This window comes from Haliotis asinina, chromosome 7, assembly GCF_037392515.1.
Source record: "Haliotis asinina isolate JCU_RB_2024 chromosome 7, JCU_Hal_asi_v2, whole genome shotgun sequence".
NCBI classification, from domain to species: domain Eukaryota; kingdom Metazoa; phylum Mollusca; class Gastropoda; order Lepetellida; family Haliotidae; genus Haliotis; species Haliotis asinina.
This window is the reverse complement of record NC_090286.1, coordinates 6,563,103-6,574,789: the sequence shown is the minus strand read 5'-3', so window position 1 is coordinate 6,574,789 and position 11,687 is coordinate 6,563,103. Positions and strand designations below refer to the sequence as shown.

The window sequence follows — 11,687 nt, the reverse complement described above, 5'->3', positions numbered from 1 at the left end:
TACGGATATATCCAGTATTGATTCAGCTCTGTACGGCCGGCTAGTTGTCGCCCTTCGCACTGCAGAAAGCATCGAATTCACATATAAATCACAGAAAAAAAAGCTGAAAAAGTAGGCAACAGAGTCCGTTGTCACCAGAAATCATATAATCAAGTACATGGTCTCTGTTATCACACTGCTGTCGGAATATGGACTTAGAGTTCCTACAGGCTTGAGCACTAGGTTGAGATGCCACTATGAATAGGGAAACGGTTCATCTTACTTCTCCAAATCACAAGAATTCCAAACAGCGTCACGTTTGACACCAGCGAGTCATGGCTGACACACCAATGCGTCATACGTGCGTCTCCCCTTGACACGATCCTCCATCGTCTGAGCGTGTTTTCGTGGAACCATTTTGATGTAGGCTATACGAGGAATCTATATTCTTCATTATCACGTCGCTGATGGACCCGTTTCGGGACATTCTGGAGACAAGGATCGGACTTGTCTTATCACTGCCTTTGTCTCGGGCGTTACCGTTCATATATGGTTCTACCACTGTTGACGCTACCGAAGGGGGGCGATCAGTTGCAGAATAATTAGGCATTTGTTTAAGGGGTATAAGTGGGTCCTTAGACTCTGCTTCCACGCGTCTTGGTGCTTGCGATCGGGACCTGACGTGAGTATAAAACAGACTGAAGTTATTGGATATTACCGGAAAGGTCAAGGCCACAAGCAGTACACCACAAACAGAGCAGGCTGTTCCCACAATGTATCCGATTGGAGTCCGTGGATAGATATCGCCGTATCCTACCGTTGTCATGGTGATGATGGCCCACCAGAAGCCCACGGGAATTGTGTTGAAGGTGTCGCTGGGGTTGGTGGCGTCTTTCCTCTCCGTGTAGTAGATCATGGTGGCGAACACAAGCATCCCGATCATGAGGAAGATGAAGAGCATCATCAGCTCCTGGAGACTCGCCTTCAGGGCGTACACCAGCACCTTCAGCGCCTGGTAATGCTTCACAAGGTGGAAGATACGGAACATACGGATGATCCTTAGGATGAACATAATCTCAATCACAAGTCTTTCGTTGAGGTAACAGGCTTTCTGGTCCGATTTTTCAAATATAATCTGAACGTACAGAGGGATCAGGGCCAGAAGGTCAATTATGTTCATTGGCGAACGTACGAACTTTAGTTTATTCGGGGCTACCGTAAATCTTAATATCAGCTCCAGTGTGAAGAAGACGGTGCAGATCAGGTCGATGATGTTGAGAGCCTCGTGTGAGGTGACGACGCTGGATATGCTATCAACGCCGTCACATTTGGTCGTCACGTTGTTCGCTCTCCTCAACGACGGCAACGTCTCCAAACAAAAGCCGGCGATGGAAAGAACAACGAACAGGAAGGACGTGATGCCGTACATCTGAAACAGAGAGTAGATAGTGAGAACCCGATGATATGAGTAATTTGGTTTGGTATGAGTTTAGTTTAACGCCGCATCTGTAAATAATCGAATGTGGACCAGGTAATAAAGTGATCAACATGACCACAGCCCTACACAATTGGGATGGGATGACATCGATTGCTGAAGACCAATCCTACCTCGGCTCTTCAACGGTTGATACAGTGAGTGAGTGAGTGAGTGGGTGGCTGGGTGGGTGAATGAGTGAGTGAGTGAGTGCGGCGGTTGGGTGGTTGGGTGGTTTTGGTAGAGTGGGTTGTAGGGTGGATGAGTGAGGATTGATGTTTTCTACTTAAAACAACTTGTCGTTCACTAATCTACCCTACGCCTGAAGCTACTGATCTCTATTGTTCTCTAGGCGTGCAGCATATATTTCACCAAGGTTGGATCATTCCCACTGAATAATGGGTACCAGTGACGCATAGTATACTCCTAAGCGTAAGTAGGAGTTTCAAAGTGAGTGAATGAGTGACTGAGTTCAGTTTTACGCCGCACTCAGCAGTATTCCAGCTATATGGCGGCGGTCTGTAAATAATCGAGTCTGGACCAGACCAGATCAACATCATGAGAATCGATCTACACGATAGGGATACTATGAACCAAGTCAGCAAGTCTGGCCACCCCATTATGCTGGTCGCACCTTACAGGCATGGGTCTGTGAACTACACCAATTCTAACCTGGAATTTCACAGTTTTTTAACGGAGTACGGAATAACGAGATATCACATGCAGAAAAGGGCTCAATAAGCAAAGATAGAAAAACAGGACCTATGAGGCTTCAGATGAAATCCAGCTTATGCTTAAACAAAATCATTCGTTATAAATTCAATGAAGAGTATTCGAAAAAGTAACACGTCGGCTCACTCTAAGGTTTTCATCGGAATACTAGGGTTCCTGGGTTTGACTCTCAGAGTTGTTATAATCTTTACTTTGGGTGTGCCATCAGGTAGGTTGCAGCAAAGTAACAAGTGTCACTCCGGGATTCCCTCCCACATAACGCAGACACGCCACGATATAGCTGAAACACTTGATTTCGTATGTTCGTTCCAAATGCACTGTCTTGTAAAGCAGATTTGACCAATAACAAAACAAACTTTATCAAATTCCAGCGCCACACATATCACCTTCAAATAACTATTTGTTTCATTTCAACAATCATCAAAGAAAGATTTATACTTTCTTTTGCCTGAATGGGTGCTACGCACCTGTAAAAGTGTTCTGAGCGATAGGGACAAGGAGGCGGTGGGGTAGGCTAATGGTTATAGTGTTCGCTCGTCACGATGAAAACTCGGGTTCGATGACCATATGGATACTATGTGTGAAACCCATTTTTGTGTCCCTCGCGGTGATATTGCTGGAATATTGCTAAAAGCGGTGTATAACGAAACTCACTCACTATAGCGGATAATTTATTAAGCCTAAATATAAAGTGAAATGTTTCTCTGGCATCGGCGCGTCACCTGTATTTGTGCTCGTAACAATATTTCATTGACATTTTAAAAAAGCAATTTAGAGTCGGCCACGTCATCATACATTTGTCCACTATAAGAATGAGTGTTTGTTTGAACAAATGTGACTGAATCTATAACTCATTAACACGTGCTAAACTTTCCAAGCTGTATTTCTGGGAGAAAAATATTATAAATGTATTCCTCCCTCGTCACCTTTTTCTATCAAAAAGTCCTACCGCCCTCATAAAAAATGTGCCCGAGAAACATTTATTTTTCTTATGGAGCCTAATACTGTCGAGAATTGGATACTGGGATATGGTGCTAGTCAAATCAATGTGATGGCCCAAACTTTCTTCTATCACACCCCGGGCGTCCTGACCCAGTAAAAAGTAACTGGAGAGTTCGGCTTCATTACAACCACATCACCAAGTATCTCCTCCATGAGTTTCCAAGGTCCTTTGGAAGTCCAAGGCAGATGAGCCGTAGTCATGCACGAACACTGAAATTGGCAGGCTGGGTGATTGCTTTCCAAAGCCGCCAGTCCAGATGTAAGTCGGGCTAATCTTGTAGAACGAAAGGATGGAACAAAAGCTGATGAGACTGGTGATAGCGGTCGGCGCGAAACGCTAGAAACGTAGACAGCGGGGTAATTGCAGGGTAACGGGAGCTTACATACACTGGGGACGTTGTCTGACATTATTCCGCCTTCGTGTCACGATCGACATGGCCCCTTATGAAGATTAGCGTCAATATTCATAGACTTTTATGCTTACTGCCAACCTATATCTTGCGAAAGGAGCGGGTCGCCCAGTCGTCTAAAACACAAGTCGCAACGAAGAGCTACCTTGGCGGAAACTGAGACTGTTGGATGGAATCTTAGATTTTTCGTAATTACGTTTCCAGGTTTGTTACCAGTCACTTGGGTGTTAAAGGTTTATGAACTGCATCACTTCTGATTTCCTTCTTCATCAATGATTGTTAGCAGTGTCAACCTCAAGCGAGGATAGGGCTAGAATTGGTCTTTAACAACCTGTGCTTGTAGTAAGAGGCGACGCGATCCGAGGGTCAGACTCGCTGGCATGGTTAGCACATGTGATTGCATCCCATTTGCGAAAATCGATGAGGTCAGACTCGATAATTTTCAGACCCCTGAGTTCGGCGTTAAACAACAAACAAACAAAGAACTAGTATGCTAACATCAAGTCGACAAGTTTTAACCAATCATTTATTCTGTTAGTCCACATGACCAAACCTCTGCCCACTCATATCGTCCTACCGCCACAGAGGGACCAACACAAGGAACTCGGCACCACATGACAGCCCCGGATTTCACATGGAATTGAACTGAATTAAAGACTACAATGTCATGTCTCAGCGGAAGAAGTTACAAGGAGTCTGATGATGTTTACAGACCGGTATGAAATGCACGTCTTATTAAAGTAGCTAGAATTCGGGGAATGGCAAAAATTCCTTAAAGTACATAAAATAAATTTACAAAAAAAAGAATTCTTTCTGATGTAGAATAATCAAACCATTGCATCACAGCAGAACATATATCGATCGGAAATATCTTAAAATAACATTGTTCAAATGTAATCAATGCCGCATGAAGCCAAACGCCACATCCCACTGACGTCGCCGAGTGCATGCGACCGGGCGTTACAATCCTAATGAGTCAATGTGTGATGCTTTAATTGTACTGAAACACGATCGTCTACACTTGCACTATAGAATCAGACAGTCAGGTCCATGGCGAGATGGTATCAACGTCACACAAGAACGATAACACCCATAAAAGTCATCCTTTCATCACACACCAAACCCCACTCAGGTCTCATAATGACCGTTTCCGAAAAAGAAAACAAACAAATCTAATATTCCGATCCATAGTCAGAAATGAAAACAAACAAATCTAATATTCCGATTCATAGTCATACTATTTCGCCCCTGCGTCCATTCCCCAGTGCCCAGTTTTCTACTGAAGTCTCGCGAGAACTGCGATCATGTTTAGACACCCGGAGTCTCTCTGCTGGAACCCAAGATGGCTTCTCTAAAATTGGTTTCAACCGTTACAGCTTCCCGTGTCTACCGGCGAGGCTGTGAAGTTTTTATTGGAGAAATAAGAACAGTGTTTAGTTCTACTGTAGAACTGTCGTAGAACAGGACGAGGGAGTTAAGTGAATCTTGCTCTACTACTTAACACCGAGCTGTCTTCAAGAGATACACCAGGCGCGATTGTAAATGGAAGGGAAATCTAATTTTATGACTTCTTTTCTCTTAAACCAGAATCCGAGGCAGTTAGACGAACTTTTATGACATCATTGGGAAAACTGGTGGAAATTATATTCGACTTCTGTATACCTCTAGTAGTAATTTTCATGAATGACTGGATATTTTCGACGAACTGAAGTTTAACTTAGTGCTAAAATATCCGAGAATCCAATCGAATGCTCCTAGCATTTTTGTCATACTTTATTTTACATGTGAATATAGCCAAGAACTCGGATACTGCTGGACGTATTTACAGTAATTATCACTGACGATATTTTTGTCAGTAATTCACTAATTTGTCAAATTTAGATGTTCTACCTTGGTTATTGTTTTGTTAGGTTGACGTTATCTGAAGGTTTTCACGTAAATAACTGAAAATAACTGACCATTAAACGATTGTGTATGACGTCTTGCAGCATTAGGTCTGTTCAACTCATGGCACCACGTGAGTGAGTTGGATTCTACCCGCTTTTCGCAATGTTCCGGTATTATTACGGTGGGACCTCACACATTGCACCTTCAAGGTGACGAGCAGACGCTTTGACCATTAGGCTACCCCACCACACTCCAGCACATGAGGTCAGCAAATAAGGGTCGTGAACTTAAATCATATTCACGAACCTACATTTTTCTTAAATAGTTCAAAGTACATTTCCCAAGAAAATACATTTAGTACAGCCCGAGCGTTAATGTTAATGCGATGCGTCACAGACCATCAGCAATTCCATGTTGAATTATTCACTACGTCAAGTACTGAAGAAGTAAAGTGGTACTAGTGCTTCCTTGCTCTACTCTTTGAGGAACAAAGAAGACATTCATCAGCCGAATGGGTCGGCTTTGTTGTAACAATACGCCAATTGTAATACATGCCTTTTCGATATTAACCTCCTTGCTCTCAACATAGTCGTTCAATACCCATGACAAAAACGGCACATGAAACAAACAGGTAAAAATATCCACCTCCAAGACTCAACTTAGAGAAAAACATGTGCTAGAAACTGTAGTGATTGCTTTGTAAGAAATTCTGACCACGTATCATGCACTCGACCAACCACAAAAGAGCCAGTCATGTATTTTGAAGAAGTCTATTGACTATGTAATCCTACAAATGGGACCATCAATCCTCAGGATAAATCTAGCTCATAAAAAAGACCAGTCGTAACATACAAATTAAGCCATTATGCAAAACACAACGCGCAGCAGATTTCCAATTTCTATGGTGATTTCACGAGTGTTTAGGGAGCGATGTTTTCGACCTGTCAATTCGACTCATTTGCTTGATATGCGTCAGACCATTCTTCTAACTGCCAGTTGACGGAAGCGTTTAGAATAAAACATCTCATCTAACTCTCATAAATAATTTATGGTTAACACGTCTTTGATTTTCGGGGACGTTCAAGCCAACATGGCCTTGACACAAGGCTGGCAACAGATGGAACAAGGCGTCTTATTCGGAAGGGGGGTGGGGGAGTAATTCTGAACACTTTCTATTAATGTCTAGTGAATGCGGCACATATTTTATTAACATATTCAAAGAACTGTCAACTGGCTGCTCTGTGCTGAAGTACACAGCACCCGTGGGCAACAGGGACACGTCTCTAGCTCTCTGCTGACGAGAAGTTTTCACTTTTGTTTATTCGTTTTTAAAGCGGCAATATCCCAGCTATATGTCTGTAAATAGTTTAGCCGGGACCAGACAATCAACAGTATGAGCATCAATCTGTTCAAATGAGAATGGATGACATGTGCCAACTAAGTCAGCGAGTCTGACCACCCGATCCCGTTAGTGGCCTCTTACGACAAGCATGGGTTAATGAAGACCAATGTTAACCCGATCTTCACAGGTGGGTGTGATGACAGTTTCAGGAATATCGGGCACGATATCGTTTAATAGCTACGTAATCGACAGTCATTGTACTAGCTGATGCTGTAGCAATAAAGATGCTATTTGCGATGTCTTTTCAAACACGCTGCGATGGTACTACGCCAAGATGTCGCGGAACGCCGCTCATGATAGTGGAACCAGTCTACAATGACACGTGAGAGTGTCTGATTGCGTCTGTTGGTAGCGTTTTTACAGCCAGACGAATGAGACACTTTCTTCGAAAACTGCTATCTGTAAACTGTCGTTAAGACAGAAATAAACACGTCGATGTTGTTAATACATTACGTTGTGTAACTGGCAATAACACGGTAACACACTGAACATGAACGGCGGGTGACGAAGCCGGTCGATGGTGATTAAACGTGAACATGCACACAGTCTTCATGCATAAACATGAGCACTATTACCGGCAATCCATCTTTGTCTCTGAAACACAATTGATTCACTTCCTCCTCCGCTACCGACACTCTGACATGCCAGCGTCATCAACAGGACTGGCTTTCTCCTTCCAGCACGCCCACGCGAACACATGCACGCACACACAGACGTGGTGAATCATTAACCAATAATAATTTGCCTTATCGGAGTCGATTTGTCCCAAACTTTGTCTTGTTCTCCTCAGTTTTATCAAAACGCAAAATATCCTGACATTTATAACTACAAACCAAGTATTTTTCAATAACATGGATTCTTGACCGTGACCGTGAAGCACTGGCCCGTGAAGTACCGACTCGTGGACTAATCCGTGAATGGGTCCACGTTGAAGGGGTCCCCGTGAAGAACTCATATAGTATTGACCCATGAAGTACTGGCCAGTGTAGAACTGGTCACATAGTACTGACCCATGAAGTACTGGCCACAACTAATCATATAGTATTGACCCTTAAAGTACTGATCAGTGAAGAACTAGCCACTGAAGAGTTAATCCGTGAAGATGTAAACCACGATGAACTAGCCCATGAAGTGCAGTCCATGGGAGGGAATGTTCATCCACAACCCTAGACTGTACAGAAATACCATGGCCCGATGTTCATCCACAACCCTAGACTGTACAGAAATACCATCGCCCGATGTTCATCCACAACCCTAGACTGTACAGAAATACCATCGCCCGATGTTCATCCACAACCCTAGACTGTACAGAAATACCATCGCCCGATGTTCATCCACAACCCTAGACTGTACAGAAATACCATCGCCCGATGTTCATCCACAACCCTAGACTGTACAGAAATACCATCGCCCGATGTTCATCCACAACCCTAGACTGTACAGAAATACCATCGCCCGATGTCCATCCACAACCCTAGACTGTACAGAAATACCATCGCCCGATGTTCATCCACAACCCTAGACTGTACAGAAATACCATGGCCCGATGTTCATCCACAACCCTAGACTGTACAGAAATACCATGGCCCGATGTTCATCCACAACCCTAGACTGTACAGAAATACCATGGCCCGATGCTCATCCACAACCCTAGACTGTACAGAAATACCACCGCCCGATGTTCATCCACAACCCTAGACTGTACAGAAATACCATCGCCCGATGTTCATCCACAACCCTAGACTGTACAGAAATACCATCGCCCGATGTTCATCCACAACCCTAGACTGTACAGAAATACCATCGCCCGATGTTCATCCACAACCCTAGACTGTACAGAAATACCATCGCCCGATGTTCATCCACAACCCTAGACTGTACAGAAATACCATCGCCCGATGTTCATCCACAACCCTAGACTGTACAGAAATACCATCGCCCGATGTTCATCCACAACCCTAGACTGTACAGAAATACTATCGCCCGATGTCCATCCACAACCCTAGACTGTACAGAAATACCATCGCCAGATGTTCATCCACAACCCTAGACTGCACAGAAATACCATCGCCCGATGTTCATCCACAACCCTAGACTGTACAGAAATACCATCGCCAGATGTTCATCCACAACCCTAGACTGTACAGAAATACCATCGCCCGATGTCCATCCACAACCCTAGACTGTACAGAAATACCATCGCCCGATGTTCATCCACAACCCTAGACTGTACAGAAATACCATCGCCCGATGTTCATCCACAACCCTAGACTGTACAGAAATACCATCGCCAGATTTTCATGCCATCGCCGGTTGTTCATCCACAACCTAGCTAGACTGTACAGAAATACCATCGCACGATGTTCATCAGCCATGTCTTACTGTAATAACCTATCCTTGACAATCTGTCCAGCACAGATAACAACGGTACGTATACCAATATATGCATACCGGGTCCTACAGATCCCTACATCCCCACACTCGTCTGGGGACAAAATGCTTCTTCGTCTAGGTCTTGATTGGAACTGTAAAGTTCTTCACCGAAGTTTCAATCTGAATTCATTTTCGAGGTCCTTCCTCTATTTTGGGATCAATCAATCGATTTACCGCCTATCACCCTCCCGATTCTCGTCTTCCCCTTCATCCGGGCACCTATTTCAGACGACATCACGACAGGCGCGTCTCCTTGAACAGAGAGAGTTATTCAAAAGCTGGCAAGTTCTCCACAAGAGTATCATCCCATCTTGTAATGCGCCATTTATTCCTGTCAGTAGTCAAGTTTGACCAACCTATGGGGATAGACCAAGTCCTTTAGTGAAATAAATTGCATTAGTTGGACAAAATGGCTGATGAATGTTTAGATGAATACAATGTCCATGTTCACAAAGCGATACGTGACGTTAAACACACTTCAGGTCGTGTGACCTCACGTCATGTGACTGTGCCTCCCATTCGTTGCTGGCCAGACGGCAGCCGACCATTTTATTGATGAGTGTGATCTCGGAAAAACAATTCATTTACTTACAAATACATTACTAAGGAAAAGAAACAACACAATAAACATTTGTTTTAAAACCGACCAAAACCTGGATGCCATCCTAATATGGCTCAACAAATAAATTATGAGTAGTCAAAAACGATCTATCTTAGATTCACTGACTCATCTTGCTTTGCAAACCCTGGTGCCAAACCAAAGCTATATTGATTTAAACCTGTTCATGCAATAACTAAGCATACCCTGTCACTAAATCTAGCGATCAATTTTACCTGGATTCCCTCCCAGTGTCCAAACAACGCGAAATCACCTTGGTACTGCACGAGATGTCCTCGTTACGAAATGTACTGTGCATTTAACAGCCCCGGGCAAGGGAGGCATGCGGAAATACTCGGCTTTTGTCGGCAGCGATAAAAATACCCATAGATTTTTAACACATATGTGTGCTCCGATGTGGAGGATATCACTGTGTCAATACTGGGTCATTACATATCCCCCATGAACGGCGACGTAGCCTAGTGGTTAAAGTGTCGCTCGTCACGCGGAAGACCCGGGTTCGACTAGTCATGAAGCCTGGTTAGCTTCAAACAAGGAACCTCGTTAGCCAGAAAAATGAAACTCACCAACAATACGCAATCTCGCTTTCGCTGCTTTCACAGAGCGACAAAACATACCATCTGTTCGAGGATAGCCTCACATCCCCTTAAGTCTGTCGACAGACAACTTTGAAGAGTTCATTGTTACTGTTTGCTGTCTATCATCGGTCATGTCATCACTAAATGTCTATTTGGTATTCAATGAACCGATCCATTTTCTAGCATAATGACTTAATATTCACAAACCTTGTATAAAGAGTTAGCTTTTATCCTTCGGTTTACGCAATCGGAGCATGCCCAATGAATAATGATGCCTCGGATTGAATGTTTCTTCTGTAGTTTCCCGAAATAATGTCACACAATATGGGTTCTATTCAACATGCAATTACTTTTATTCTTTCGGGGATATTGGTTATCCGAGACTCTGAATACAAAATAATTGTCAAACAATTGTTCGATTTGTTTCTCAAATACATTAACTCCACCCAGTGAGCCTTTCATTTTATGCGGATGTCGATTTAAGCCACAGAGCAGATTTATTCCTATACATTATCCTTAAAATCATGGACACACATAATGATTGCCCTTCATCCCGCAGAAATCAATTTAACGTGGAGAAGGAATACATGTCACGATTTCATCAGACAGACTGATTGATTATGAAAGTAAGGGCGCTCTCTATATGTCAATGGATGCATGTACTTCACCAAGGTCCCAGGCACTTCGCCAAGGCCACATAACCTTTATCCAGGTATTATAAACTTCACTATACTTAACTCAATTCACCAAACCCGCATGACCTTCATCAAGGTGTCGTGCGCCTCATCAAGGTATCACGCACTTCACCAAGGTATCACGCGCTTCACCAAGGTATCACGCACTTCACCAAGGAGTCATGAGCCTCACCAAGGTATCACGCACCTCACCAAGGTACCACGCACTTCACCAAGGTGTCATGTACCTCACCAAGGTACCACGCACTTCACCAAAGTATCACGCACTTCACCAAGGTATCACGCACTTCACCAAGGTATGATGAATTCTGCCGAAGCCGCATGCACGTCATCAAGGTATCATGCACATCGCCAAGCCTGTACGACCTTCAGGAAGGCCTCACATACTTCACTTAGGCCTAATGCACTTCACCAGGGCCTAAAGCACTGCACCAAGTCCGAATGAACTCCACACACTTTAGCAAAGCCTCAAACAC

The 11,687-nt window shown here is 43.8% G+C and overlaps 1 protein-coding gene across 1 annotated transcript in view; it reads right to left on the bottom strand.

Annotated features, from left to right (window-relative positions):
• Positions 1 to 262: 262 nt before the first annotated feature.
• The window catches only part of LOC137290238 (potassium voltage-gated channel protein Shaw-like), a 49,356-nt gene continuing 37,931 nt past the window's right edge, over positions 263 to 11,687 (bottom strand). The window contains exon 3 of the mRNA XM_067820995.1: positions 263 to 1,408. Within this exon, the coding sequence (XP_067677096.1) occupies positions 335 to 1,408 (1,074 nt within the window). The 3' untranslated portion in view covers positions 263 to 334. The remainder of the gene's footprint in view (positions 1,409 to 11,687) is intronic.